Genomic DNA, 27,670 nt, shown 5'->3' on the forward strand with positions numbered 1-27,670 from the left:
CCTTTGTCTCTTGTTCTAAACTTGCATCACTACTCTTATTTGATTGAATTTTTTTGATCTGATTTTACTTTCTGTTTTTTGGCGGAACCACTGATTGCGGCCCACGCGTCATGCTATTTATCAAGCGTTGCTCGCCCCATCTCCACTGCTGCGTACGTGTCTGAGCATTAGAGATGCTTCGCCGGCTGTCATCAACGAAAGAGACGGCCCGGGGGCTTAGTCTCGGCAACAAATCGACGGAGCCGAGTCTGGAAGTAAATATCACTGAACCGGCCCTCTTCATCCCCACCTATACCAACAAGCCGCCCGTCCTTCGGGGCTCCTGTGTTCTGGAAGTCCGGGAACCGCTGACGGCACGGCGACTGACGGTCAGCCTACGGGGCACATCGCGTGTGCAATGGCCTCACGGTAAGAACTGGCCGGTCACCAGGCTATCCGTGTAGGGGCGAGGCTAATCCGCGTTGGGGATCAGGCACTCAAGATACGGAGAAGGTCATCGACTGCACGCTGACCGTGTTCGGTCCGGAGGCCTCCAAGACCGGGCCCCAGTCATATGCGGTATGCAGCGAGGAAGAACCGCCAGCCCTGCAACGAAAGGAATCGGGATTCTCCCGAAGAAAGAGCCAAGTGCGCACCGCGCTGATGGAGCTCTACCCGAATTCCAACCACCCCCCAGCAGCAACGTATCACAACTTCACACCCGGCACCTACCGGTACAATTTTGAGATGGTCCTCCATTCCCAGCTGCCCCAGACTATCCGACTCCGGGGTAGCCAGGTCCGTTACAGCGTCCACGTCTGTGTCGAGCGTCCGGGCGCCTTGACGCGCAACATCACCCACACCCAACCCATCACCGCCATCCACTGCCCCGCGGAAGACTATGTCGAGGACGCGGAGCCGGTCTACGTCCGACGGTCCTGGTCCAAGTACCTGCGTTGCGAGATTCTCGTCTCGCGACGAGGCGCACCCCTGGGCCACCGATTGCCGGTGACCCTCTCCTTCACGGAGTTGGCCCAGGCCAAGTTGCGCGGCATCCGAGTCTACCTGTCGGAAAATGTTCAATACCTGCAAAAAGACGGCCTCCCATCCTGTTTCGGTCCGTACAAGCGGACGCTCGTCTACAAAGCCGTGGATGGTCTGGGGTCCACCGAATTAGCGCTGATTTCGGAAGACGACCAGGTCAAGCATTTAGTGACCGACGAGAAGGAGCCGGAAAGTCTTGTGGCGTGCTCCGAGTCCACGGTCCAACAGAGCGGCGCGAAAGCGACGACACTCGAATTTGACCTACCGTTACCCATCTGTCGGATCCACGCCAACAATGACGAGACGCGAAACATGCATTTTGACACCAAGTACAAGAACGTGCAAGTCAATCACTGGGTTGAGGTGGGTTTTTCTCTCTCTCGTTCCTCCACAATATCCGGATACTGATATCTCGTCTAGTTCGTCTTCCTCCTAGCGAAAGATGGGTCCGGGGACGCTAAAACCCAAAAAATCGTCAAGGCTCCACTGACCCTGCGACCTTGCTACGCCCACCAGGCAAATGCTTCTCTCCCGGCCTACTCGGAGAAGACGCTGTGCGACTCGCTGGGGCGGTAAATATCGGACAGAAGCCGACTGTCCTGCGAACCATGACGGATTGTTTAAATTGGCCAATATGACTTGCTTCACGAAATCCTGCATTCTGCGTTCACGACCGTCAGGGGAGGAAGACCACGAGGTGACCAAACTTAGTTCGCGAGCACCTGCGTTTACATCATTGGAACGGTGCAGCGAGCCTCCACGTTGCAGGCGATCGCGGGCGGGAAGTTGATCCTACCCGAAAACCAGCCCAGTGGTCACCTGTATTCGATTCTCATTCGCTGGTCGCACCATCTGATATCATGTGCGATGCGTTTCCATGGAACTGGGTTAAGGTTGCCGATGCCATGGTTGCGTTGGAGTGGGAGTTGCTGAGTCTTCGATGTTGCCGATTACCGCATGCGGGCATGCGGCCCTGTCGGTGTTTTCTACCCTACCCTTATCTTTCTGCTCGTTCCTGGATCGAATTGCAGATTTATCCTTCTGCTTGTTCTGGGGTATACTTCGCAGTGCGTTTATCTGCGACAGCCATTCAACATGCCTCCTACATTCGCGGGCATGTCGGGGCGCCCGTTGTCCCTGTCAATTTCGACCGTCGCAACCATGGGATTCTTACTCTTTGGATATGATCGTTAGTTGCACTCACAAATGCGATTTTGGAACAAGAATTGTCTGACCGTGATTAGAGGGTGTCATGTCGGGTATCATCTCAGATCCGTCGTTCAACAACATGTTCATAGCAACCAAAGGCGACAACGTCATGCAGGCCACCGTAACAGCCGTGTATGAAGTCGGTACGCCTTTTACGATGTTCCAAGCCTTATTTAAGATTGACTCGAGCTGACGGACGGCCGCAGGATGCTTATTCGGGGCGATCTTCGCCCTCATCTTCGGCGAAATGCTGGGCCGCCGATGGATGATCATCTACGGAGCGGCCGTGATGATCGTCGGTGTGGCTATCCAAGTGACGGCCATGCCGGGGTCCCTTCCTCTCCTGCAGTTCATCTTCGGGCGAGTGATCACAGGCATCGGCAACGGCATGAACACGTCCACGATCCCGACGTACCAAGCGGAATGTTCCAAAACTAGCAACCGCGGTCTGCTCATCTGTATCGAAGGCGGCGTCATCGCCATTGGGACCATGATTGCGTATTGGATTGACTACGGGGCGCATTTTGGACCCCCGGATCTCGCCTGGCGGTTCCCGATCGCGTTCCAGGTCGTGTTTGGTATCTTCATCATTGTGGGCATGCTCTATCTGCCCGACTCGCCGCGGTATCTCATTGCGCATGACCGGGTCGACGAGGGTGAGAAAGTACTGGCCGCGTTGAAGGGTGTCGAGGTGGATGATCATGAAACGCAGCTGGAGAAGACTTTGGTTTTGGACTCGATCCGCGCGTATGTCCACCCCTTCACTTCCCTTTTGCATGCGTTACTTTCTTTCGAGATTCTTTTGCGTCGGAAGAGAATGGCGAGAAAGTCAGAAGCACGAGAAACTAACATCCCCCAGTTCCGGCGCTGAAAAAGCCAAATTCCGCGACCTTCTCACAGGCGGCCCATCCCAGCACTTCCGCCGCATGGTAGTCGGCTCATCAGCACAAGTCTTCCAGCAAATCTCCGGCTGCAACGCAGTAATCTACTACCTCCCAGTCCTCCTCGAACAATCCATCGGGCAATCCCACAACTTCGCCCTCCTCATCGGCGGCATCAACATGATCTGCTACGCCATCTTCGCGACCTTCTCCTGGTTCTTCGTCGAAAAGATCGGCCGCCGCAAGCTCTTCCTCGGCGGCAGCTATGGTCAATGCGCAGCAATGGTCATCGTCTTCGCCTGCCTCATCCCAGGCGACTCCCAGACCGCCAAAGGAGCCGTCTTCGGCCTCTTCCTCTACATGTGCTTCTTCGGTGCCACCTGGCTCCCCCTCCCCTGGCTCTACCCAGCCGAACTCTCCCCCATCAAAACCCGCTCCAAGGCCAACGCCATCTCCACCTGCAACAACTGGCTCTTCAACTTCACCATCGTCATGATCACCCCGGTCATGATCGAGCACATCGGCTGGGGCACGTACCTCTTCTTCGCCGCCTGGAACGCAGTCTTCATCCCCGTCATCTGGTTCTTTTACCCCGAGACGGCAGGCCGCAGCCTCGAAGAGATCGATCTGATCTTCGCGAAGGGCTACGTGCATCAAATGAGCTACGTCCGCGCGGCGAAGGAGCTGCCTAGGCTCGCGCCTGAGGAGATTGAGGATCAGGCGAGGGAACTGGGCGTGCTTGATGAGAACGAGAAGATCGAGGAGCGCATCGCGAGGGATCATCCCAGTGATTCGGCGGAGTTTGGCTCGTTTCTGCCGACGCAGCTTTGATTTACACCATTCTCCTTTTTATTTATTTCTTTATTTATTTCTGTTTTTCCGAACTCTCTTTTTATTGGATCTATTTAGGCTCTTCGGTGTTGGTGGTTGTTTTATTCTGCGTGTGCTTTTTGATGGTTTGATACATAGTGACGTATTATATACATCCATATTCGGATATTCATATCTCAGGTTAAAACAACTATGTGGGTACACATATACATACACGCAACTGCAAACATCTTGCAGTAATTAATATGAATCATTCGAGATCGATCGATCGATTTCTTTATCATGGTGAGTGACGTTTGCGTTGGGACGTAGTATGTATTTTTTGATTTTGACTTTATAATATTTAATAAGGTGATAGACAGGCAGGTAGGTAGCACCCAGCTGGGTGACTATCTAGTGTTTATAGGGGTTTCTGTTCGACAGCTCTTGTATTGTGATCAATTAACTGTCCAATGCTTTCTTATCCTTGGGTATGGTTGTTATTATTATGGACTCCTTTTATGATAATGTTCGAATGTCGTGGTGATATTTGCAAGACCGTACGAATATCATATCGTCTTCGGAATTATTGATATGATACGCCTGTCTATCCCCTACAGTAATGGTTGTTCGAGTTCGTTAAAACTCCAGGCGACGAGGTTAAATCCACTCCGAATACTGCTCCACCGACTCATTCACCACCCCATCCGAGCCATGCCTCACGCCCAGCAACCGCACCGTGCCGATCTTGCCCCCGAAGTCATCCTCGACCTGGCTCTTCCAGCCCGCGAATAGCTGCTCCAGACGTTCAATGACAGCGAGGTCATCGCGGATGAGCAGCGCGATGGCGTCGTAGCCTCCCGCACCGGGGACCACGCCGCCAATGACGCCCTCCACGGCGGAGACGGCGTCGAGTAGCTCGGTCTGGACCTTGGGCTCGACGGGCACGCCTGACTGGGCGGTCATGCTGCGGAGGAGGGAGCGCGAGCGGCCGAGGAGCTGGCGGATGGTGGCGAAGTCGTTGTCGGCGGGGTCTTCCTGGGGCGCGCGGTGCTGCTGGAGGGAGATGACGAGACGCTCGTTGTTCGCTTGCAGGGCGTCCCAGAGCTGGGTGGCTGTTGCGGGGTGCTGCTGGCGCCATTCGAGGACCTTTTTCACCATTGAGGGGGTTTGGGATCCGCATTCGACGTCGCAGAGGACCATTTGCATGCCGGGGGTAGCTTCATGCCGAAGTCTTGGCATCCTGTGTCCCATGGGTGGGCGGGGTCCATGTCTTCGACAATGGAGAAGAGTCGGTTTTCGAAGGCGGGGGTGCCGATGTCGCCGATGCTTTGGAGGATGCTGGGGGAGAAGCGCCTATAGAGGCAGGAGCCGTAGATGGCGGCTGCGACGTCGAAGCCGGAGCCGACTTTGCCTTGGGCGGCGCAGTGGGCGGCTTGGGCGAGGTTGTGGAGCTTCTCGCGCGCGATGCCTAGGTCGTCGGGTTGCAGGGTGCGGTGGACAACGAGGGCGGATACGAGGGCTGTGACGAGGGCGGCGGAGGAGCCTAGCCCCGTCTTGTGGGCTTCGTGTAGGGGGACGCCGAAGTTGACGAAGCGGCCGGTGGAGGCCTTGGAGGTGGGGGTTTCCGAGTAGTAGTCGCTGTCTGCTAGGATGGTGATGGACAGGGCGCCGAAGTCCTTAGAGTCGGCGACGTAGCTGATGTAGGTCAGGGCGTAGTTGAGGGAGGTCTCGACGAAGGGGTTGTGTTTCCTGGGGATTGTATCATGTTAGCGGAACAGTCTCGAACTGTACAAAAGGAGGACGGCTTACCCCTCGTTCTTCTGGGTGACACGGATCCCTCCGCCGTTCTCGCAGCGCTGCACTCCATACTCCCACGTGGCGCCGTCAAACTGCGGCGAGCGGACGACGATGGTGTCTTCGGCATCCTGGTCGTCTACGACACTGCCGTCGTCGGCGGGCTGCGTCTCCAGCGTGGCCGCGGTGCCGGACCCGGAGGTCCCCCGCCGATGGGTCCGTCTCCGCTGCTGGACGATGACGTGAATTCTCGCATCGAGGGCAAAGACGGTTCCGCTGTAATTGCGGTCCAAGACGAGGTAGCCTCCGGCGAGGAGCACCTTGCCCGGGGCGGACAAGGCGGTGGTGACGGAGTTGTGAGCCATTAGGGGGAGGGGGAGTGGGGTAAATTCGCTGGTCGCTGCAACGGACAGAGTTAGCAATTACAGTCGAGGTGGATGAGGGTAAAGAAACAGCCTACCTTCACAGGGGTATCAATATCAAATTAAATCAGGCTAGGGCACTGGCGTTGCGAGGAACAAGATCTCCAGGGGTGATGATCCTCGTGCCCCGCTCGTCGGTGAGCAGAGCAGGGAGTACGCGGTAGAGGATAGCAAGGACGGGTTAATTGGAGTTGATGAGTTGATGTGTTGAGTGGAATATTCTAAATCTCGGCATCCAGCTACTATGAACAGACAACACCTCGAGGAAGTACGATTTGACAGCGATGAGGGGATCAGCTCCGGATCGGAGTCTCCATCGTCTACTCCGTATCGGGGATGCATATCAGTTTGTCCTGTTTGTTTATAGGTGGCTGACATTAGTCATGTGGCTAGTGCATTGTTGATGTGGCTGATGAATTGATACTGTGGCTGAGATTGATACTGTGGCTGACGAATTGGTGGCGTGGCTGATGTATCTCCATCTGACGTCATGTCACGAGATGGATCTGAATTTTCTTGTTGTCGAGTCAGTGCGGACGATCCTCGGTCTGTTTTACTGTATAGTGGACAATGTATACAGTACTAAGTAAAATAGTGCCCCACTGTATCATGTGATGTCGACCATGGCGATTCATCCGATCTGTATCTTGTACTGCAGTCTGAGTCTAACATGGATGCTGCAGATGACTAGGGATGCATTACGTCGGGATGACTGTCGAGTGACGGCAGTCCCGCCGGCTATGCATCTATGCATAAATGCAGCAATCTGGAGACCTGCTTCCAGAAGGAGTGGAAGAGACAAGAGTCATTTAATTGTATTCCCTAAGATCGGCCAACATACGGTGTACGTGGAGGCTAACGTCTCGTGCCGGAGTCTACGGTATATCCGGTAACTGGTATTCAATCAATATGAGTAATACCGACTCGGAAGGACGGAGAGACAGACGGGAAAGAAAGGGAGAAAAGGAGATGGAAGGGGGACTGAGGCAGCAAGCCAACGGGGACCGACCGAGCCTACTCCGGTTAGACGGGAAGCGGGGAAGAAAAAGAGCCGGAAGGGAAAGTTTGATCCTGTCAAATGACTGCACTCATGGCAGTGACTCACGCCCAGTTCCCTGGTTCGTGGCTGTTATTTCCTATTCTCTGTTTTTCCACTCTGTTATTTTACTTTGATTTTTTCTATATTTTTTAGGAACCAGAAAAGATATGTGGCGTTGGAGAGAATAGTGCATATGATAGGTCAAAAGGACAGATGTATGCCTGGTTGACTAACAGGTACTTCCAGCGAGGTACCTCCAGGGACCTCTCGGACTTACGAGATCCTTCCATGTCCGGTCCGTATTGGGTATGGTACCGTATGGAATTACGGTGTAGGTACCGGGTTACGCGGCGGCGTTCCCTAATACGGGTTAGTTACGTCCGGAGTAAAAAACCCTCAATGCTCTAAAATCCGATGGATCGGCACTACTTCTGGCCGTGTCACATCCCCCGAGATCCTCATATTATCTTTTTCTTTTCTCCTGTTGTCTCATCTTCACCATCATCATTACATCCTCACACGCTTCACCGTCACGTCCCTTTAGTTCCCCTATCTATCCCTCCGCTCGCGCGTTCCTTTGGCGATCCTTCGTCAAATGAACCTGTATTCTTTTCATCATTTTGATTGCAAGGTACGGAGTATACATCCCCATATCCCGATTCATACTAACTCCCCCAGAATTGCCTCTTCTCGAGGAAGAGGTCTCCCGCAAGATAAATGGTTTTCAAACCGTTTACCCACCTCGCGCGCCAGTCCTTTACCAAAGCCTTCACCCATGGCTACGCTCAGTCGGTAGTCGCCGCGTCCCAATCCTCCTACGCGTCGTCCACCACCCTCAACCACCTCGCCCAGCATCCCGCCGCCAAATTCTCCCGCACCACCCAGCTTCAGAATGTCTTCCAGCCGTCTAGCTCGTCCGGCGCCGGCGCCGGCGCCAAGGCCAGCCAAGGGGGCTCTGGCGGCGGCGATCTGGGCGTTGCCGCCTACTATGCCGCGTGGCAGCAGGCCCAGCAGACCGGTGACGATAGCGACTGGAAACAGTTGCAGTCGAGCCGTCGTGTCGGCCGCAAGCTGAACGGGACCGAGGAAGATGCCGACGGCAGCGACGCGGCGGCGGGCGCCGATGCGTCCTCCGAGTACCGGGATCCGCCCCATCTCACCCGCGCCTCCGCCAATGCCGATGTCAGCGCTCAGGTCGAAGAGGCCGTCGCCCGTGAGATCGAAATCCAGGAGGAACAGGCCCGCGTTGAAGAGGCCGAGGCCAAGGATGGCGCCGCCACCGAGGCCTTCCCCGAGTTGCCCGACGAGGTCGCCTCGATCGGGGACGCCACCGTCGAGCAGTCGCGCCGCAGCTCCGACCACATCGTCGACTTGGCGTCTGGGAAACAGTTCGCGGAGATCCCGGGTGCCTTCGCGGCCCTGCTCCGGGACGGTCTGACACCCACCGTGGGCGCGTACAACGCCCTGCTCGAGTCGGCCGTCCAACTGCACGGCGACGCCGCGCAGGCCATCCAGAAGGCGCTCGACGTCTACTCGGACATGCTCCGTCGTCGCGTCGTCCCCGACGAGCAAACCTACGAGACGTTAGTTCGGCTCTTCGTCGTCCGCGCCCACGAGACCATCACCGCCAAGGGCTCCCTCGAGCAGGACCGCGCCCGTTTCGGGGGCATGGAGAAGCCTGGGGAGTTCATGCTCATGTCCAGCGAGCTCGAGCGCGCCATTGTCGACGAGGACCACTCTCTCGGCATCGCCATGAAGCTCTTCACCACCGCCACCACCCGCCACGCCGATTTCGTCTTCTCCCTGGACACCTACCGCCAGCTGATCACCGCCTGTGCCCGCGAGGGCCAGGTCGAGGCCATGGTGCGGGTCTACGCCCACATGGAGTCGAACAAGGTCACCCCGCACGCGTCCATCTTCCCCCCGATGATCGACGCCTTCGCCTCGACCGGGGACCTGCAGAGCGCCGTGGAGTGCTACAACGAGTACAAAGCTCTGGCCATCGCGGACGACAACGGCACCTTTAGTATCGTTCAGCGCCGGGATGGCGAGGTCTACGCCGCCCTGGTCCAGGCCTACATGTCGTGTGGCAAAGAGGACGACGCCATGCGATTCGTGGAGCGGATCAGAGGCTCGTTCGATGGGGTGACCGACGACCGCAGCACGCGACAGGACGCCCTCGAATCGGTCATCGTGCGCGATGGCCTGGTGCGCCACGCCATCCGCGCGGGCAGTTCGAGCGCGCCCTGGAGCAGGCCCACGCGCGGTTGCGTGACGGGGCCCGCAATCAGGCCATCGCCGCGATCTGCGTCGCCGCGGCGGACGCCGGGGACCTCTCCACCGCCTCCCGGGCCTACGACAGTCTCCCTAACGACGACGGCGCCCTCCGCCGGGGTCCCGCCGTGTCGCTGCTGGCCCTCCACGTCCGACAGGGCCACGTGACCGCCGCCCGCCCGCTCTGGCTCCAGCTCAGCACGGTCGATCAGGCCACCGCGGACCTGGTGCAACCGACCACTATGTACGCCGTCGCTCTGCTCAAGAGTGGGCAGATCGATCCGGCCTTGTTGGAGACCCGCAATATGTTCGCGCGCATCCGCACCGCCGCCGCCGACCAGCAGCTGCCCCTCCACCCCATCCGCGAGCAGATCAACGAAAGCCTCGATCTCGTCGGCCGCGTCCTTATCCAGACCGCCGCCGTCCTCTCCCCGTCGGCCATCATGACGCTCCTGTGGTCCATGGCGGACAACGGGGGCATGGTGTTCCCGCTCGCGGAGCACGCCGTCGCCAACCTGGGCCCCGTGGCCATCACCCACCTCGCCCCCGCCGACCTGACGCTCGCCCTCCAGGTGCAGGCCGGCATGCTCGTCCACCCCCGCGCCGCCGCGCGGGACGTGGCCCACCCGATCCGCTTCGCGCACCTGCTCGACGTTGCCCTGGCGACCGGCCGGCCCCTCGACGCCGTCACCGCCCAGGCCGTCGACCAGGCCGTCGGCCAGCTGTTCCCCAGCCGGCCCGACCTGGTCCAGCGGTGGCACGACCACCGGGGGATGCTGATGTCCCCCGTCAGCCGCAGCCCCTCGTCCTTCCCGTCCGACCGCCACACCCCGGTGTCGGAGCGGTCAGCCCTGACCTCCGCGCCCAGCGAGGACGCGTTCGACCCGTACGCGTCCGCCACCGACTTCCGCGGGTCCGCCCTGATCGCCGAGGCACTGGAGAGCGCCAGCGGACGGCTCGAGCCGCACCTGAACCGGAGCCTTGACCGGCTCCGCGACATGCGCCGCGCCGGCCGCCACCCGCGGTACATCACCTACGCCAAGATGATCACCGCCGCAGCCAAGGTCCACCGCCTTGACCTGGCCCACGAGATCCTGAACATGGCACGCCGGGACGTGCCCGCGCTGGCACAGTACCCCGCTGTTCAGTACGGCTGGGTGTCGATCCTGGACGCGATGGTGGCGGCGTGCCTGACGCTGGGCGACCGGCACCTGGCGGCGAAGTACCACCAGGAACTGCGCACGGTCGGGTCGGCGCCGTCGGCCAACACCTTCGGACTGTACATCACGACGCTCAAGGAGTCGACCAAGACATTCGACGAGGCGACCGAAGCGCTCAAGATCTTCCACCGCGCGGTGGCAGAGGGCGTGGAGCCGACCTCGTTCCTGTACAACGCGCTGATCGGCAAGCTGGGCAAGGCGCGCCGCATCGACGACTGCCTGCTCTACTTCGCCGAGATGCGGGCTCGCGGGGTGCGCCCCACCAGCGTCACATACGGGACGGTGGTCAACGCGCTCTGCCGAGTCAGCGACGAGCGGTTCGCCGAGGAGATGTTCGAGGAGATGGAGTCGATGCCCAACTACAAGCCGCGGCCGGCCCCGTACAACTCGATGATCCAGTACTTCCTAACGACGAAGCGCGACCGACGCCGCGTGCTGGCCTACTACGAGCGCATGCGCCGACGCAACATCGCGCCGACGATGCACACGTACAAGCTGCTGATCGACGCGCACGCCTCGCTGGAGCCGGTCGACATGCCGGCGGCGGAGCAGGTGCTGGAGACGATGCGGCAGTCCGGCCCGCACCCGCCCGAGGCGGTGCACTACGCGGCGCTGATCCACGCCCAGGGGTGCGTCACGCACGACCTGGACGCCGCGCTGCGGCTGTTCCGGTCGGTGGTGGCGGACCCGACGGTGCGCGTGCAACCTTGCCTGTACCAGGCTGTGCTGGAGGCGCTGGTGGCCAACAACCAAGTTGGACAGACTGAGGCGATCGTCGCAGACATGTCCCGACGGGGTGTCGAAATGACTGCCTACATCGCCAACACCCTGATCCAGGGTTGGGCCGCCGCCGGCGACCTCAACCAGGCGCAAGCAGTGTACGGACGCATCGGACTGGCGAAGCGCGAGCCCAGCACGTACGAAGCCATGACCCGCGCGTACCTCCAAGCCGACGACCGCGCCGGCGCCGCCCGCACCGTGCAGGAGATGCTCTCTCGGGGGTATCCCAACGCGGTAGCCAGCAAGATTGTCGATCTGGTTGAATCTGCTTAACCTTGTTTCATTTATTTCCTTTGTATTTCCTTCCGTTTTGCTCAGCTGATCTGTTGATTGCTGATTGCTGATTGTTGATTGTTGTGGTCGCCTTCGTCCCCGATTGGACTTTATACCCCCGTTGTTGGAATCGAATTGTTTTAATCTGTGGGGCTGGACTCCGAAGTGGGTGTCTAGCCTGTGGAGGCACCATGTTCATTTCTTGATTGCTTGCATCTAGCGGGTTGGCGTTTAAAAGGTTGATTTACTGTTTATGATGGATGCATGGATGATAGAATCTCTCGACTCTGCATAATTAGAATACTACATTACATTTGTGGATATATGAATATACTCCGTAGTTGTATAGTATAATATTCGTAGATCATAGTGCAAATATAGTAGTACTGTTATGGTCGAGGTAGTAAGGTAGTATTGACTTCTAATATAGAGAAGGAAGTCGGTCCGACTGCCCCGCCTGCGTCATCCACTCACTCACTCCCACATCGCACGATCCACTTCTTTCTCCCTCTTCACCTCCTCCTCCCTCCTCCCCTTCTCATCCATGAGACGCCTTCGTCCTTTCTCCCCTCCCATCTATCTACCCCGAAGATCAACCACAACCATCACAATGGACGCATCTCACGCCGGTCCCAAGGAGGGGTCGCGACCTCCGAAGAAGCTCATCTGTGAGTCACCCACCATCCACCACCACCATCCACCACCACCACCTTGACCACTATCTATCATCTACCCAAGATACTAACAGAACATTCCCAAAAGTCGCCCCAGGCGACCTTCCCCCGCCGGACCTCCCCAAACCCCACCGTCTTCAACCCCAGCAAGACCAAATCCAACTCTCGCAACCCTCCACCCCCGCCGCCCAAGAAATGGTCACCCACCCCGCCCGCGCCCACCAATTCATAATCAACCCCCCGCTCACAATCTCCCAAATGCACCCCACCAACCCCCTCCACCAGTTCCACAGCTGGTTCCGCGATCCGCGCCTCTCAGCGGCCTCCGCGCCGGAGACGTGCACGCTCGCCACGGCGGAGTTACCATCCGGACGGGTGAGTGCGCGTGTGGTGTACCTGAAGGAGTTGGATGAGAGGGGGTGGACGATTTATAGTAATTGGGGGAGTAGGGAGGGGAAGGGGAGGCAGGTTTTTGGACCGGATTCTGCTGCGTCTGGTTTGAAGGGTGGGTCTGGGTCTGGGTCTGGGTGTGATAACTTCCCCCCCTCGATTCCAGAGGGCGAGTTCGATGGCGGGAATAGATGGGCGGCGTTGACGTTTTTCTGGGCCGTGTTGGAAAGACAGGTGCGGGTTGAGGGGCTAGTTGAGCCGCTTCCCCGTGCCGAAAGCGAGGTGTATTGGCGGACGCGCGAGCGAGGAAGCCAGATTGGGGCGTGGGCGAGCTACCAGAGTAAGGTGCTTTGGGAAGCTGGAGCGGACGGTCTCGAGGGCCGGAGAGGCAGTCTGGCGCCGGTCATCGACGGAGCTGGGCCCCGGCCGGCGATTCCGCTGGATGTGGGCGATACGGATATCGATGACGGGAGGGCGCTGCTGGAACGGCGGGTGCGCGAGATGGAGGAGCGGTTTGCTGGCGTGGAGCAGATTCCACTGCCGCCTTTCTGGGGCGGCGTGAGGGTTGTGCCTGAGTCGGTGGAGTTTTGGCAGGGGAGGAAGAGCCGGTTGCATGATCGGTTTAGGTATGTGAGGGTTGGTGGGGGAGATGGGGGGGAGGGGTATAGATGGAGGATTGAGCGGATGTCTCCTTAGATGGTATAGAGACGGAGTGTTTTTGGGTATAGATGTTAAAGACTCAGGATCATATCTTACTTCACTGATATAGACTACCGGATTGTCTGACTCTATGACGAGATCGATCTATACTTAGGGTACTAATTGAATGTTGATCCTAATGTGGCAGGTGTGAGACACATATTATATTCTATATATACCACAACTAGCAGAATTGTATTTGCTGAGTAGAACCATGAATTATAGAGCATGAAGTTGTAATATCTAGAGATCAAGTACACTCAATATATGGAGTAGATATAGATGCCACTTATCGATAAGATAAGATAGATAAATCGATACGAAGTCAGCAACTACTCCGCCAACCACGCGTTAACTATCCCGAACAAACGCGCCTTTTCTTTCTTTCACCTCCCATTATCCACCAGGTCCCAACCCTACAACCACGAGTCGACAACCGAAAAGAAGCATAAGGGAAGAAAGAAGGAAATTGGTAAAATGTCTCTCAAAGAATCTGAAGAGATCACCGGCCAGAGTGCCCTTCCTAGTACGTTTCCCTATCCTATCATATCCACTCCTATCGATATTCGCATAATGAAATGCATACTTGCCACGGTCAATAACGAAAACTAATATGATTTAGTCGCACGGATTAAGAAAATCATCCAGCTTGACGATGATATCGTGCAATGCTCGAGTAATGCCACTTTTGTAATTGCTATGGCTACTGTTCGTCTTCTTTCCCATCCTCTCTCTATCTACGCCTACCTCCATCTACAAAGAGAAACCCCCAAAAAGACAATCCCTAACATGTGATCATAAAATATAGGAACAATTCATCCAACACCTCACAACCCAAGCCCACAACGTCGTCAAATCCGAGCGCAAGCCCCGCAAAGGCATCCAATACAAAGACCTCGCAACGGCAGTCTCCCGCATCGACAACCTCGAGTTCCTCTCCGACGTTATCCCCAAGACAACCACCTACAAGCAGTTTAAGGAGAAGCGCGGTCGTGATTCAACCGCTACTGGTCCCAGCACTGATATCGAGAAGGGGCAGCGCACGCTTAATGGGGCTGCTGGGGATCGACAATCGACGCTCGATGACGCTGCGCTGGAGGAGGAGCTGGAGCGGGATCAGGCTGGGGAGGGTAATGAGGAGAGCAGTCCGCGCGCACCGGTTGTGATGCATGCTTCTGGGGCAGTTAGCACGTTGGTTGTCGATCGGGGGGTGGAGGGGAGGCAGAAGAAGAGGCAGAGTGGGGGTGGGGATGAGGATGTTGAGATGGTGGGTTGATCTGCTTTATTGTAGGATTTTTGCGTTATCTTTCATGTGGGGTTGGAGTTGTTGGAGTTGAAAAGCGAGCACTGAATACCGTTATATATAGGTTTCCTTCTATTCATAATTTACCTATTTCAACATGTTTCTCTTGGTTTCTATTTGCTTTGAGGAGTACATTGACCTCACGCGCTGGCTCTCAATGGAAAGTGCTAATGTATGCTATTCAACACCCTCAAGCCAGCCCTCAACATGCATATGCACCTTCATTGTACTCCGCTGGATGCCCACGTTTGAATCAGCGTCATCAGGCTCAGGCTCTTCTTCGTCGGTGTCTTCTAGGTCTATCCACGAGTGCTGGTATATGGGTCTTTCGCTGAGTGGGTAACCTGTTGAGCGCAGCCAGCTGAATATCCCTCGTGTGGCTGATTCGGACAGGGATTGTGAGGATAAGTCGTATTGTTGATAGTCGTCGAGCATGGCTGCTGGTGGGGGTTTGTTTTGGGGTATTGGCCATGCTGCTCGGTTCTGGGCTCTGCTAGGATTCTTTTCTACCCGGCGGTGGATTAATCTATCATTATCATTATCATAATTGGTGGTCAACCATTCCCAAGATTCATATTGTAAGCCATGACCAACACATTGGGCATGTTTTTGAACCGAAAGCTCCGTATCGCAAAGTTCCGTAGTGCCAAACGGCTTCCAGGTCCAAACCGGAGGCCGGTCATGACCTTCACTGGCTGTCAAGAAGAGTAGCCGACACTCGTCGTCGCGGGGAATCGATATCGAGTCTCCATTGCTAGTCCCAACCTTTGCAGTCAAAAACGTCTGCGCTTCTCCAACCCAAGCAGAAGCCGGAAGATCCAACGCTGTCATTCCAGCCTTCACGTCTCGCAGGATAGATTTTGCCAAGTCCGTAAGTATAGCGCTGAGCCAGAGGATGCTGAGGCGGGGATGGCGGTTTGTCAATAAGATGGCCAATGCAACTTCCTTGGACGGGTTTGAATCTTCCCTCGAAGACATTGAATCAATAACGGCAAAAGCCGGGTTCAGCCACGCGCTGACAAGATTACACTCGATATCAGCATTGAAGAACGTGCTGTGCAGGATGGAGCGTAATCCCCACGGGTTAGAACTCAGTGTCATGTACTGGGGGAGCAGCTCGCCATGCCGGTTGAGAAGGTCTGGGATAGTGTCACCATCATCGTCCTTGATTTCTGGCAGAGGCGCTGGCTTTGGAAACGGGAGGTAAACAGTTCGTCCCCCCAGAAACGGGATGTAGAGTGCCCCGGCTAGAGCGACGGAGCACTGCGCGTACAGACGATGAGACACACAGAACCGTGAGAGGTATTTGAGAGCTGTTGCTGAGCCTGGTGGGTGTGAGTTTGACTGTGACTTGAACTCATTTGTCGTCTGTGTCTGCGTCAAGGTCAACCCTGTATCCTTAGCCGACACGGACCACGGCGATAAATAGTCATGTCCGTTATACGTCGTCGTCGCGTTCCAACCGCCAGTAGAACACAAAACAGCACGCCACCAGCTAATCTCCTCCTCGTCTGCATTGTCGCCAATGTCAACTTCAACCATAGACACGGGCTGTTGCTCACTCGGCGTCCCCTCCTGCACCGCATATCTCACTCGACATTCATGATCCGTAGAGCACCCAAGCACCCCAACCCACCTCGCAGACAATACATAAGCCCACGCGAGATAAAGCACAACCAAATAATTCCCCCCGTCATAACCTTCGAGCCCTTCCACCCCCGGCCAGTCCGCAAACGGGGCGTCTTCTCTCAGTTCAACGCTTACCCGACTTTTAACGCCTAGAATAAGCTGCTTGGATAGGACCCTCGGCGGGAGGGCACAGCTGTCAGTGGAAGTGGAAGTAAACGTGGAAGTGGAAGTAAATGTGGAAGTGGAAGGGGAAGTTCTCCATGTTGATCGGCTGTTGACGACTAGATTGCCTGCGTGTTTCTCCTCGCAGGCGAATGAGACTTTCGTGTCTGGTGGACGGTCATGGTCACCGCCGAGGAAAGGCGGGGTTTGATGGGCAAGTGCCTCTAGGTTTATGGCTTGCCGGGGGAGTCGGTGGGATTTGGGCTCTGCGCTGAGATAGGAGGTCCATATATCGAGGCTGTTTTGGAGGGTTTGGTGGGATGTTTCTTTGTTTGGACGCGCGGCGTCGTCCATGTTTGTTATCTGCGTGATTTAGATGGATGGGGATGTCAGATGTCTGTTGGAAAGGGATGGTAGAATGGTCAGACCAAAAGGATGTAAATGATTGGTTTGTTTTAATCAGCGTAATAAGGTAAATCAGGCATCAAAGAAGAAGATATTGTTAGATTCTTGGGAGTATCTAACGAACTTGAAGAATATTGACATTGATCTAGCCTAAGGCTTTAGCGCAGCACCACCTTATTTGTATATATTTGGTCATGTTGTGGTTAAATTGTGACAAGGTAGTTTTATGTATAGACATGATTGATGGTGATGATCCCTGGATTGTTTTGCATTAATTGCGAAGTATCTGTCCTTGCGTTCAGGTTCAAGATATACGGAGTACATATCGAACAGAAAACTATATGAATATAACCATAACATAATATTCTCAATCTGTGCCATTAATGTACATAACTCATCCATCCATTAAACATACATCCATCATCCATCAATCCAGACATAAACATAATCCACCTGACATATACCCTTGAAGAAGTCGCAAGAAACCAATACCAGAAGATCCAACCCAAAAAAGAGAAAACCATAACAAAACCAGAAAGGACAGAATGAAAGAAAGACACAAATAGAAAACGACCAGAAGAAAAAAACTAAGCCTGATATACTTTGAACCCCCCAAACTCCCAATAAGCCTCCTCAAATTCCTCCGGATTATGCGCCACAAACTCCTCACACGTCGCCGGGCAGTGATACATCTTGTGGTAGAACTTGGGCAAGGCGCCGAGCTGGCCGCACAGGTCGATGTTAGCCACGATGCGCTGGTTGCGGAAGTGCGCGCCGATGTCGCAGGAGGTGTTGGGGAAGTCGGCGAGCGCGGTGCCCCAGGTTGAGGGGTTGGGTTTGGTGTTGTTGTTTTTTTGCAGGTCGGAGGGAATGGAGGAGCGCGGGAAGAACCACGCGCGGATGCCTGCTTTGCGGAGTTCGAGGGCGTAGATCTTTTCATATCAAACGAATTGGTGAGTTAGTGAAGTGTTTGAAACGCATAGGAGAGTATATGGTGGGAACGTACCCCTCCTCCCTTCTGATTCATTTCCTCCCCGTAGCTGGACGGCGGCGCTTGCACGCCGCAGCCAGAGTTACTATTCGTGGAGTTGAGACAGGTGGTGAACTGGGCGTGCCCCGTCATCTTCCGCTTGACGTCCATGTCACAGCCGTCCGTAGTGTGCAGGGTGACAGCATTGCCCTCGGTAGCCTTATTATTAGTCTCCACGAGGTCGATCTCGCCGTTAGTCGGCCAGTTGGCCGGGTCGGTCAGCCACAACGCGGGCCACGTGCCGCAGCCGTGCGGCGTGTGGATGATGTCAAAGATGAAGAGACCTTCGTCGTAGCTGGCTTTAGACTCTAGACGGACAGACTGGCGGCCTTGGGTGGCAGATGGGTTGGAGGTGTCGACTTTCAACACGACGGAGGAGTCTGTCGCGTGCGTGAGGTTGAGTGATTGCGCGGCTTGTTGGTCGACGTACCTAATGAGTTAGTCAGTCTGTCTATCCTTTTCTAACCAGAGGAGAGGTGTAGAGAGAGAGAGGACATACTTCACAAACCCATCCGTAGGATCCTTCCCGGAAAAATAATCAAACTTCTCCAAAAAGCTCTCCCCCTCATACGAATCCACCAGCCTATAATCCAACGGCGAGTAATCCGGATACCGATTCTTCTTCGTCCCCTCAACAGCGCCCACAATCACAGCAATAACCACCGCAATGCCAACAAAGCCCACGATGAGCTTCGTGCGCAGCGACCATCCACGCGGGTCATACCAGGCCGCCGACTTCCACCGCCCCTCATCCTTCGTCCGCGGAGGCACACCAGCACCTGGAGGCGGGGGCGGACCGGCGGTCTGGTAATCGAAATCTTCTAGTTTGGGCAGATGGGAGGTGGCGCCGCCGTAGCGGGAGAAGTCGTCGCCGGGGACATGGGAGTGGAACTCCTGCGGGCGGTATCCGTAGTCCGGACGGGGGGGTCCTGGTCCGTGATTCATGGTTGTGCGCCTTTATTTTTGGTACGAGATGGAGGGGGCGAAGAGAAGAGAGTTTGTTGTTCATGGATAGAAGCACGGAATGGAGAGTTGAGAGTTGTTTAAGCTGAGACGTGGTGGCAGGGATATCAAGGTCCGATCATGACCCGATTGGGAAGCGGAGGGCACTGCATGCAGTAGGTCTACACGGTGATGGCTGGCTTTGGTTTAGCACGGGTGCGATGACGAGGATCCGCATGGTGAGTTGTACGAGACCCGGTTGGTACTCCGTACTAAGGTAGTAATTGCATCGCTATGTTTCTGCCTTGATCCATTGCGTCGCGTAGTACCTAGGTATTGACAGTTGGTTGATCGGCTCTGGTGATCGTCATGATGGATCATCTGATGGGCGTCTGTTGGACAGTCTGCCTGCCCACCGCCATCATACTGGATCATTCCTGGGAAATGAGAGACAATGGCTGGACAACATCTAGCATGAGTATACTGATGGAGGTTAATGGATGAGGTTATCTAGAGGTATACTAATGAAGGTCAACTGAGTCGATGCAAACAAGCAAATCCGCCAAGCAACCATCCGATCCATCAGGGTCTGGATCGTGCTCGACCACCAATCACAGACCCCTTATATACCGGTTTCTATATCAGTCTCAACGCGTTCGTTTCCGTCTAAATTAGATATCCCAACAAGAATACAACGTCATGTAAGGTCATATAGTTAATGCAAGTTGATACATACAATAGAAAAGAAGTGAAAGAAGTAAAAATAAAAATAAAAAATCCACCAGTGGATATACGCGAGGCCGTAGAGAAGTATAGTAGTATGTACATCCATCAGGAGTAATAGAATAGCAGTACAATCAACACGCTCAAAACAGGCTTAACAGGCTCAAGTGGCAGTGATAAAATACACAAACACAATCCCTAACCCCTCTATACCGACAACACAAATTTTGGACAGGAAAGAAAAGTAATGATAATAAGTATAAAGAACTATCGCTGAGATCGCTGAGAACGCTGGGACCGCATAGTGCCCTGTCGTCGGAGATAGGCTTCGTTCTGATCTTTGGCATCCGTACCAGAGGCGATGTTGTCTCCCTGGGACTGCGATGTCTGTCGGTCCAGGGTCGTCGCCTGGCCCAGACTCGACGCTCGCCGGCGCATGCGGCGCTCCGCGTCCACCACCTCCTTCTGATTCAGGTGCTCGGACGGGAGTAGGATGGCTCGGTCTAGGGAGTAGGGCAGGCCACGGTGCCGGCCGCGGACCTGCATGGCGATGATCACCAGCTTGGAGATCACCTTGAACTGGCCGCAGAAGGAGGTGTTGCTCCCCGGGTAGCCCAGCGACAGGCCGACGGTGCCGTAGGCGGACACGATCTCGAACAGCACCGCCCAGACCTGGAACGAGTACTGGTCCTCGCGCTTGATGCGGTTCCCCTCGACGATCGTGATGATGAACAGCCCGAGGAAGACGTACCACAGGTCAAAGCTCAGCTGGCGCCGCAAGTGCGCCCCGATGTAGCTCGGCGCCGTCTGGGTCTCGTCCGCGTCCGCGTCCGCGTCCTCATCGTCCACCGGCCCCTCGTAGATCCCCAGGCTCTTCTCCTCGTAGACGTTGGTCCGCCGCATGGAGATGGCGATCGGGAAGACGGAGATGTACATCATGATCAGGTAGGAGACCTGCACGGCCGGGTGCAGCTCCGACAGCGACACCACGCTGAACCCCGCGGTTCGGGTGCACGCCGCCTGGAACAGGCCGTCCACGATCTTGATGCCCGTGGACAGCGCCGTGACGGCCACATCGTTCAAGTCCAGGATGATGAAGAAGATTAAGTCAATCCCGTTCAGGGCCACCAGGATGGCGAAGAGCCACCACGTGGCGTTGCGCGGGAACAGCAGCGTGAAGCAGCGCCGCGGGTGGTCCAGGAGGAAGTGCAGCTCCTCCCACAGGGGGCTGGCGTGCGGGGTGAACTTGCCCATGATCCAGATGATCAACCGCAGCATGCAGGGGAAACCGGTGTTGCCGATGATGATCAGGAAGGTCATGAGCAGCAGCGGGAAGATGGCCGACTGGAAGGACATCATCGAGTCGGGGGTGATGGAGAACCCCACGTCGTTAAAGGCCGACCCGGACATGAAGATGGCCCACCAGGGCCGCCCCTGGCCGATGAGCTCGACGGCCTGGCCCCAGTGGGTCGTCATGATCCACGGGACCAGGCAGACGATGCCCAGGAGGTGGAAGCACACGTAGTAGGACATCAGGATGACGGCGAGCGTCTTCAACGCCCGGTACTCGATGCCGCCCAGTTCGTCCCGCTGCTCCTCGGTCAGGTCGACGAAGTTGGAATTTCGCGCCACCGTGGCGTTCCAGCTCAGGTACGGCTGCGTAGAGCGGTCCTTTTCCTGCGTCAGGGACCGGAAGATCCCGCTGACGGTGGGCCGCCGCGTGGTGGTGCGCGTTACTGGCGACGACGGTTCGTTCCCGTCGTTCCCGTCGGTCGTCTCGCGCACCGTCGGTCGGGTGTCGAGTCGGGGAAAGGTGGAATTCCGCGTCCGGGACCGTATCATCTCCGGTTCGTTGATGGTGATGTGTGGACCATCCATCGGGCCCACGTCGTCCTCGTCCTCGTCCTCGTCCCCATCATCCGAACCGTCGTCTCGCGTGTCGCGCGGGCTCCGGGCCGACTGGTTGCTCGACGTCCGCTGGATCGGTGGACCCCGGACCGCCTCCTCGAGGGCCTGGGGGACCCCGCCTCGGTCATACTCGCGGGGACTAGGGATTCGCAAGGCGCCCGTGTCCCTCCGCTGATTCTCCAGGAAGGCGATGTGGTGTTCGGGGCTCAGGCGGGCGGGGACGCGCAGGCTATTCATGCCGAGGCCCATCTTGCGCTGGATGTGACGGTTCGGTTCCTCCGAGGGCGATTCCGGATCGTCGTGCGACCCGGACGCCGAGTCGGTGTCATCCGGGGATTTGAAGGTGTGGCCATCGTGGTCGGACTCCCGACTGTCCTCGGGGACATTTCGCAGCGTGGTGATGGGACGATTCCGCACCCCGGCCTCCTCCCGGTCGTAGGTCTGGTTGTCCTTGTCCGTGGTCATGGTGCGCACGCGCGAGCGGGTGCGGCGAAAGGCGCGGGCGTCGCTGACGACATGCTGGAAACGCTTCTCGAACCAGTAGAGGCGCACGAAGACGAGGACGGTGTGGATGAAGATGGGGGTGGTGATCATGGAGGTGAAGTACAGGATGACCTGCTGATAGGTGTGGAGGAGGTTCAAGTCGACGGTGTTCAAGCCGCTCTGGGTGGCGGCGCCGGCGCAAAAGAACAGGGCATCGATGTAGGCGAGGTCGTTGCCGGGGTAGATGATGATGGAGGTGATGATGGCTATGGCGATGATGTAGGTGTAATGCAGGAGGATAAAGTTCAGGTGGATATCCCTGATGATCGGAATGCGCGCCTTGGTGTCCCGCGCCCACCGATAGACGGCGGGGAAGAAGTTGTATTTGACCATCTTCTTCTTCTTCTTCTTCTTCTTCTTTCTTCTGTTTTTCCTTCTTTTTAATCTCTTCTCTCCACTTCCTTTCTTAATTCCTTCTCACTTCGTTCTCACTTCACTTCTCACTTTCTTTCTGAGTCCCTTCTCACTCCCCTTGTCGTCTTCCTTCCTAACTTTCTCTTGTCCTTTCTTTCCTTTCTCTTGCGTTGTCCAATCGTTGAACAGCGAGGTCGATCAAACCAGGAAGATCCCAGACCGGAAGGCGAGAGTATAAAATCGCAAGTACCGATCGTCCACCACGCTCAAGCTAAACCGTTGGATCAACAACAACCGAACAAATAACCAAACTGCCCCAACAGGACAGAAAGGTGCAACGGCGGGCACACTTGCACCGAGGTTAGCATGGGATCAACGAAAAGCGACATCTAGACAGGACGGTGGCGGAGGAGGAGAGGAGGAAGCAGTTAGGCATGATGAAAGCGGCGGAATGGAATAGAGTTAGTTGAGCGGGGATCGAATTGGTAAAGCGGTGGGTTTTCCAGTCATCAGTAATATAAATGGTGTAATCAGGGGGATGTCGGGTTGAGGTAAAAAAAAAAATAGGGAAAAAAAATTTAAAAATAAGGTAAGAAAATTCTGAAGGAAATACAATCGACGTCTCCAGGATGAAAGTGGATCAGACCAGGGACGATCAGGGGCGATAGAGAGGAAGAAAGAAAAGCTGGCGATATGGAGAGTCCGACTGAAATTAAACCAGAAATCCACCCAGAAGTTTTCGTATTGGTCAATCCAGAGATAAGAAAGTGGCAGCCTGATTCGTGCCTCAGGTGGTGTTTCCATCGGTATGTACAGAACGTGACAGTACTGTAATCTATCCATACCTTCCTATATCCATAAATAGAGCTATACTCCTGTCTGTATACTTCAATCTCTTCATCGTAGGTCTAGATCCTATAAACTGTTTCCATATCTTGTCCATCCAAGGAAAATGCAAGCTGCATGCACGACTGCCGTATCTCGGCAACCTGCCGATCTCCCTCCCAAGTACCAATCACACGGAGATCAACCATCTAGCAAATCGGCGGTCTACCGCAGACTCGACTGGTCGAGTATCTATCTACCTTGATAACAAAGGGGACTCCCCAAGACGGTTTGCCAACTGGTCTGGACCTTCCGATCAGCAACCTCCATCAAACCAGCTGCATATACCGCAAGAACCAACCACTGTGCTGATTCCTCCCATCAGCTCGACCCGCATGTGATAGTCCATACAAGATCAGGCAGAAAAAGCAAAGGAACGCAATCCATGTCACCAGCTGAACAAACCAATCAAAACGGCCACGCAAACCACGACACCGCCAATATCATGCCCACAATCTCCGGCAGATACACCCCCAGTCGACGCGGCTGCCACCCCTCCGCATAAGGCAATCTCTCCTCCCCAAAGACAGCCTCGACATAAGCTCTTGGCACCTGGTACCGCAGCCCTCGACCAAACACGCACTGGATCGCCGCCGCCTCAGCGCACGCCACGAAGTGTTCCCGCTTCCCGAACTGCAGCGCCTCGTTCAGCTGCTCCTGCTCGGCGTAGCGGCGGCGGCGGAACCGGCCGATCTGCGCGACGCCGAGCGTCAGCCCGCCGTGGTCGACGCAGGCCGCCTGGAGGTGCTCGTAGAGGACAGGGTCGCGGGAGATGCAGTCGCCCAGGTGGCGGTCTTGGCGGGTGAGGGAGACGTCGTGTTCGACGGCGTGCGGGCGGCCGAGCTGGTCGAGGTGGAGGATGGGGATGCCTTTTTCGTTGGTCTGGTGTGGGTCGCGGAACCCGGTGCGGGAGCTGCCTGGGGGTCCCTGGTGCGGGTCGTCGGAGTGGACTTTGAAGGCGCTGTTGACGAGGATGGCGGTTGTGTCGCGACCGAGGCCGATGAATTGGATGGCGGATTGGAGCTCGTCAGCGGTGATGTTGCGCCCGTCGCGGGGGATGATGCCGTGGTTGGCGAGGCTGTTGAGGATGGGGCAGGGGCTGCGGAGGTCGTTGGGTTGGGCGGCGTGGAAGGTTCCTTTGGAGAGGCCGGCAGTCATGGTGATGTTGTGTTATCGGGTGTTGTGGAAGTTCTGAGGCGTATAGTAGTGTGTATACTGCACTACGGAGTACACGTAGGTACTTATATATGGATATATAGGAGGCATTTATATAAGGCAACCAGTCAGTTGTTCTGTTTCTGCAGCTGACCGAGTTATCCACGCGTGACATGACTCGCAGCCCTGGAATGCGAGTTCACGGTAAATTGGTTGAGGCTGGAATGGGTGGAGTCTGTATGCAAGTGACATGCAGCCTTCCATTAGTACGTCAAATCGACCCCTTTAACGCAGTCATCATCCAGCCTCAGCTGATGTCCTCATCTTGTTCTCATCTTCCTACCTAGATATATAATCTACTATCTTAAGATCCTTATCAAGTATATAAAATCCTACCACGACGTCATCATCCAAATGGAGTAGGAATCCACCGGCTCCACACCTCGGAGGTTGGAGATCTCCTGCCAAGAAAAAACGTTGAATCCCCATGTGAGATGGGTCACTTGTACTCTGTACTTTGTTCCATCTCCAACCCTTCCACCTATCCAGTCCAACTGTGACCCCTCATAATCATGCCTTTGTCGGCCGTGGAGATCATCAACCATTCCGCCTATGACTCGGTGGACTGGAAGCTGCCCCCGACCACATCTGGCACCACCCCGGTGGCCCAGAACCGCCGCGGGGGGCCCTTCAATCTGTACCACGAGACCCATGGCAGCGGTCCGATCAAGATGGTCGTATGTTTCTTTCCCCTTTTCCACTTTACCCATCAACCAGCTGCGCAAGCAATGATACTCACCAATGTAGTTCATAATGGGCCTCAACGCCGTCGGCAAAGACTGGAAGCGCCAAACCAAATACTTCGGCCACACCCACGGCGACAAATACACGGCCCTCGTCTTGGACAACCGCGGCGTCGGCCGCACCGACAAGCCCACCACCTACTACTCCACCTCGGAAATGGCCCAAGACGTAGTCGACCTGCTACACACCCTCAACTGGATCGACACCTCCTCGTCCACCCCCACCCGCAGCATCCACGTCGTCGGCGCCAGCATGGGCGGCATGATCGCCCAAGAACTCGCAACGCTCATCCCCTCGCACATCGGCAGCCTCACCCTCTGCTGCACGGCGCCGCGACTCGTGCGCACCGTGCCCTTCATGGAGTACCTGCGCGAGCGCGCAGCGATGTTCATCCCGAAGCACATCGACGTGGAGCTGGAGCGGGTATCGCACACGCTCTTCGGGGAGGAGTTCCTATCGCGACCGGACACGGAGAACGAGGACCCTAAGCTGAATTTCCCGACGAACCGCGACCGGTATGCTGCGGGGCAGTTGCGCAAGCGGGCGGATCCGGTCGCGTTTACGACGAAGGGGTTTCTGATGCAGGTTGTTGCGTGCTACTTTCATAGCAAGTCTGCAGCACAACTGAAGGCGATGGGGGATGCGGTCGGGAGGGGGAGGATTGCGGTTGTGCATGGGACGGAGGATCGCATGCTCACGTTTAGGCACGGGGAGATGTTGCGCGAGGCGCTGGGGGAGGAGATCACTTGGGTGGTTTATGAGGGGAGTGGGCATATGTTGCCTTGGGAGAGGGAGAGGGAGTTTAATTTGTTGGTGGAGGAGATGGTGGGTCGTGGGGAGGGGGAGAGGGAGAGCGAGAGGGAGTGATGTATACACTTTACCCATATACTACGCTATTACTTAACATGTACATCTGGAGAGAGGGCTAGTCCTTCAGTACCAGGTTGGTTCATCACGCACAGCAAAGGCAGTCTTTCATCGCCATGACTCATGACTCTACTCCGTGGGTCCACATCTTATACTTCGTCCTATACTTATCCCACATCCCCCTCCTTCCCCCTTTACAACCTCCCACCTACTCCCTACCTATTATCATAAACTACACAATAAAGACACAAAGATAAAGACACAAAGACAAAGACAAAATGGCACCCACCCACCGCGTCGCCGCAATCCAATTCGAAGTCAAGCCCGTCGCCCCCGAAGAGAACCACGCCCGCGCATGCACCCTCATCCGCGAAGCCGCCGCCCAGGGAGCCGAACTAGCCGTATTGCCCGAGTATATCCCCTCCCATCCCTCCTACCAACACCCTCTCTCTCTCTACACATTGAATATAACAATAAATCAAAAATGTGGCTAAGAATAAACAATAAAGATTCCACCTCAACGGCTTCGCCCCCACCAACCCCCTCTACGCAACCCAAGCAACCACCTCCCCGCACTACCTAAAATCCTACCAAGCCCTAGCCACCGAACTCTCCATCTGCATCGTGCCCGGAACATTCCTCGAGCAACACGCGGACCCAACGCCCCCTTCCACCACCACCCAACCCCAAGATGAAGACAAAAACAAAATAACAAACCACTACTACAACAAAGCCTACTTCATCGGCCCCGACGGCTCCATCCTCGGCTCCTACATCAAGCGCAACCTATGGATCAGCGAGCGCGGCTTCATCTCGCCCCCGCCGGCGTCTGAGGCCGCCGGCCCGGCGCGGTACCCTGTGTTTGATACGCCTATCGGTAGAGTCGGCATGCTGGTCTGTTGGGATTTGGCGTTTCCCGAGGCGTTTAGGGCGCTGATTGCTGCGGGGGCGGAGATTGTTGTTGTTCCTACTTATTGTATGTATTTCCCTTCCTTTCCTTTCCTCTCTTACCCTCTTCTTGATATATATATATATCTATATATATATAGATATGATACGATATGATACGATATGATACGATATGATATGCTAACAATATGCAAAGGGACAAACAACGACGCCTCCCCCGCCCTGCGCGCCATCAACCCCAGCTGCGAACCGCTCTTCCTCGCCTCGATCCTCACATCGCGGTGTTTCGAAAACACCTGCGGGATCATCTTCGCCAACGTCTCTGGCTCGGCCTCCGACAGCCCTGACAGCAGCAGCAGCGGCGGCAAGTATATCGGCATGTCGCGCGTGGTGATGCCGATTGTGGGGACTGTGAAGACGCTGGATGCGCGGGAGGGGGTGTGCGTTGCGGATATGGATATGGGGCTGTTGAAGCTCGCGGAGGAGAATTATTGTATTAGGGGGGATGTGAAGGGGCAGAAGTGGATTTCTTGATCTTTCTTTCTTTCTCTTTTTATATA

The 27,670-nt window shown here is 55.9% G+C and overlaps 11 protein-coding genes across 11 annotated transcripts; 6 read left to right on the forward strand and 5 right to left on the reverse strand.

Annotated features, from left to right (window-relative positions):
- Positions 1-43: 43 nt before the first annotated feature.
- Positions 44-1,790, forward strand: P168DRAFT_168420 (uncharacterized protein). Its single transcript, XM_024832884.1, has 3 exons — positions 44-408; positions 473-1,386; positions 1,444-1,790. Exons 1-3 carry the CDS (start codon positions 174-176, stop codon positions 1,597-1,599), a joined length of 1,305 nt encoding a protein of 434 aa, XP_024692356.1. The 5' UTR covers positions 44-173; the 3' UTR covers positions 1,600-1,790.
- Positions 1,791-4,375, forward strand: P168DRAFT_168421 (putative MFS monosaccharide transporter). The gene is made up of 4 exons (XM_024832885.1): positions 1,791-2,212; positions 2,268-2,375; positions 2,439-2,979; positions 3,092-4,375. The coding sequence occupies exons 1-4, from the start codon at positions 1,981-1,983 to the stop codon at positions 3,942-3,944; spliced, it is 1,734 nt and encodes a 577-aa protein (XP_024692357.1). The 5' UTR covers positions 1,791-1,980; the 3' UTR covers positions 3,945-4,375.
- Positions 4,376-4,583: 208 nt separating this feature from the next.
- On the reverse strand, positions 4,584-6,085 carry erg8 (phosphomevalonate kinase; the record flags this gene model as incomplete). Its single annotated transcript, XM_024840255.1, has 3 exons — positions 4,584-5,072; positions 5,204-5,675; positions 5,736-6,085. 3 exons carry the CDS (start codon positions 6,083-6,085, stop codon positions 4,584-4,586), a joined length of 1,311 nt encoding a protein of 436 aa, XP_024692358.1.
- A 1,813-nt stretch (positions 6,086-7,898) lies between these two features.
- On the forward strand, positions 7,899-13,488 carry P168DRAFT_297647 (pentatricopeptide repeat protein; the record flags this gene model as incomplete). The annotated part of the gene is made up of 5 exons (XM_024838196.1): positions 7,899-7,901; positions 7,935-9,389; positions 9,422-11,713; positions 12,159-12,396; positions 12,491-13,488. The coding sequence occupies 5 exons, from the start codon at positions 7,899-7,901 to the stop codon at positions 13,486-13,488; spliced, it is 4,986 nt and encodes a 1,661-aa protein (XP_024692359.1).
- A 382-nt stretch (positions 13,489-13,870) lies between these two features.
- P168DRAFT_305093 (histone-fold domain-containing protein) lies at positions 13,871-14,876 on the forward strand (the record flags this gene model as incomplete). The annotated part of the gene is made up of 4 exons (XM_024838898.1): positions 13,871-14,017; positions 14,114-14,199; positions 14,300-14,758; positions 14,859-14,876. The coding sequence occupies exons 1-4, from the start codon at positions 13,969-13,971 to the stop codon at positions 14,874-14,876; spliced, it is 612 nt and encodes a 203-aa protein (XP_024692360.1). The 5' UTR covers positions 13,871-13,968.
- A 70-nt stretch (positions 14,877-14,946) lies between these two features.
- On the reverse strand, positions 14,947-16,939 carry P168DRAFT_311318 (uncharacterized protein; the record flags this gene model as incomplete). Its single annotated transcript, XM_024839482.1, has 1 exon — positions 14,947-16,939. The coding sequence occupies one exon, from the start codon at positions 16,937-16,939 to the stop codon at positions 14,972-14,974; it is 1,968 nt and encodes a 655-aa protein (XP_024692361.1). The 3' UTR covers positions 14,947-14,971.
- Positions 16,940-17,345: 406 nt separating this feature from the next.
- Positions 17,346-19,441, reverse strand: P168DRAFT_270276 (glycoside hydrolase family 16 protein). The gene is made up of 3 exons (XM_024835197.1): positions 18,520-19,441; positions 17,997-18,450; positions 17,346-17,922 (listed from the first exon to the last, which is right to left on the reverse strand). Exons 1-3 carry the CDS (start codon positions 18,963-18,965, stop codon positions 17,578-17,580), a joined length of 1,245 nt encoding a protein of 414 aa, XP_024692362.1. The 5' UTR covers positions 18,966-19,441; the 3' UTR covers positions 17,346-17,577.
- Positions 19,442-19,952: 511 nt separating this feature from the next.
- P168DRAFT_237451 (potassium ion transporter) lies at positions 19,953-22,469 on the reverse strand (the record flags this gene model as incomplete). Its single annotated transcript, XM_024833561.1, has 1 exon — positions 19,953-22,469. One exon carries the CDS (start codon positions 22,467-22,469, stop codon positions 19,953-19,955), a length of 2,517 nt encoding a protein of 838 aa, XP_024692363.1.
- Positions 22,470-23,385: 916 nt separating this feature from the next.
- Positions 23,386-24,835, reverse strand: P168DRAFT_290900 (putative peroxidase). The gene has a single exon (XM_024837315.1). The coding sequence runs from the start codon at positions 24,531-24,533 to the stop codon at positions 23,784-23,786; it is 750 nt and encodes a 249-aa protein (XP_024692364.1). The 5' UTR covers positions 24,534-24,835; the 3' UTR covers positions 23,386-23,783.
- A 267-nt stretch (positions 24,836-25,102) lies between these two features.
- On the forward strand, positions 25,103-26,201 carry P168DRAFT_282485 (alpha/beta fold hydrolase; the record flags this gene model as incomplete). Its single annotated transcript, XM_024835988.1, has 2 exons — positions 25,103-25,267; positions 25,338-26,201. The coding sequence occupies 2 exons, from the start codon at positions 25,103-25,105 to the stop codon at positions 26,199-26,201; spliced, it is 1,029 nt and encodes a 342-aa protein (XP_024692365.1).
- A 278-nt stretch (positions 26,202-26,479) lies between these two features.
- Positions 26,480-27,644, forward strand: P168DRAFT_319233 (carbon-nitrogen hydrolase family protein; the record flags this gene model as incomplete). Its single annotated transcript, XM_024840256.1, has 3 exons — positions 26,480-26,613; positions 26,711-27,177; positions 27,307-27,644. 3 exons carry the CDS (start codon positions 26,480-26,482, stop codon positions 27,642-27,644), a joined length of 939 nt encoding a protein of 312 aa, XP_024692366.1.
- Between the last annotated feature and the right edge of the window lie 26 nt (positions 27,645-27,670).

Source organism: Aspergillus campestris, assembly GCF_002847485.1.
Source record: "Aspergillus campestris IBT 28561 chromosome Unknown P168scaffold_7, whole genome shotgun sequence".
Lineage (NCBI taxonomy): Eukaryota > Fungi > Ascomycota > Eurotiomycetes > Eurotiales > Aspergillaceae > Aspergillus > Aspergillus campestris.

Coding starts and splice junctions, on each gene's coding strand:
- P168DRAFT_168421 (XM_024832885.1), top strand. CDS start 1,981: ATGCGGGCATGCGGCCCTGTCGGTGTTTTCTACCCTACCCTTATCTTT. Junction 2,213..2,267: donor CTTACTCTTTGGATATGATC/GTTAGTTGCACT, acceptor GACCGTGATTAG/AGGGTGTCATGTCGGGTATC. Junction 2,376..2,438: donor AACAGCCGTGTATGAAGTCG/GTACGCCTTTTA, acceptor GGACGGCCGCAG/GATGCTTATTCGGGGCGATC.
- P168DRAFT_270276 (XM_024835197.1), bottom strand. CDS start 18,965: ATGAATCACGGACCAGGACCCCCCCGTCCGGACTACGGATACCGCCCG. Junction 18,451..18,519: donor CCTACGGATGGGTTTGTGAA/GTATGTCCTCTC, acceptor CTAACTCATTAG/GTACGTCGACCAACAAGCCG. Junction 17,923..17,996: donor TGAATCAGAAGGGAGGAGGG/GTACGTTCCCAC, acceptor TGATATGAAAAG/ATCTACGCCCTCGAACTCCG.
- P168DRAFT_168420 (XM_024832884.1), top strand. CDS start 174: ATGCTTCGCCGGCTGTCATCAACGAAAGAGACGGCCCGGGGGCTTAGT. Junction 409..472: donor GCGTGTGCAATGGCCTCACG/GTAAGAACTGGC, acceptor GTTGGGGATCAG/GCACTCAAGATACGGAGAAG. Junction 1,387..1,443: donor AAGTCAATCACTGGGTTGAG/GTGGGTTTTTCT, acceptor TATCTCGTCTAG/TTCGTCTTCCTCCTAGCGAA.
- P168DRAFT_290900 (XM_024837315.1), bottom strand. CDS start 24,533: ATGACTGCCGGCCTCTCCAAAGGAACCTTCCACGCCGCCCAACCCAAC.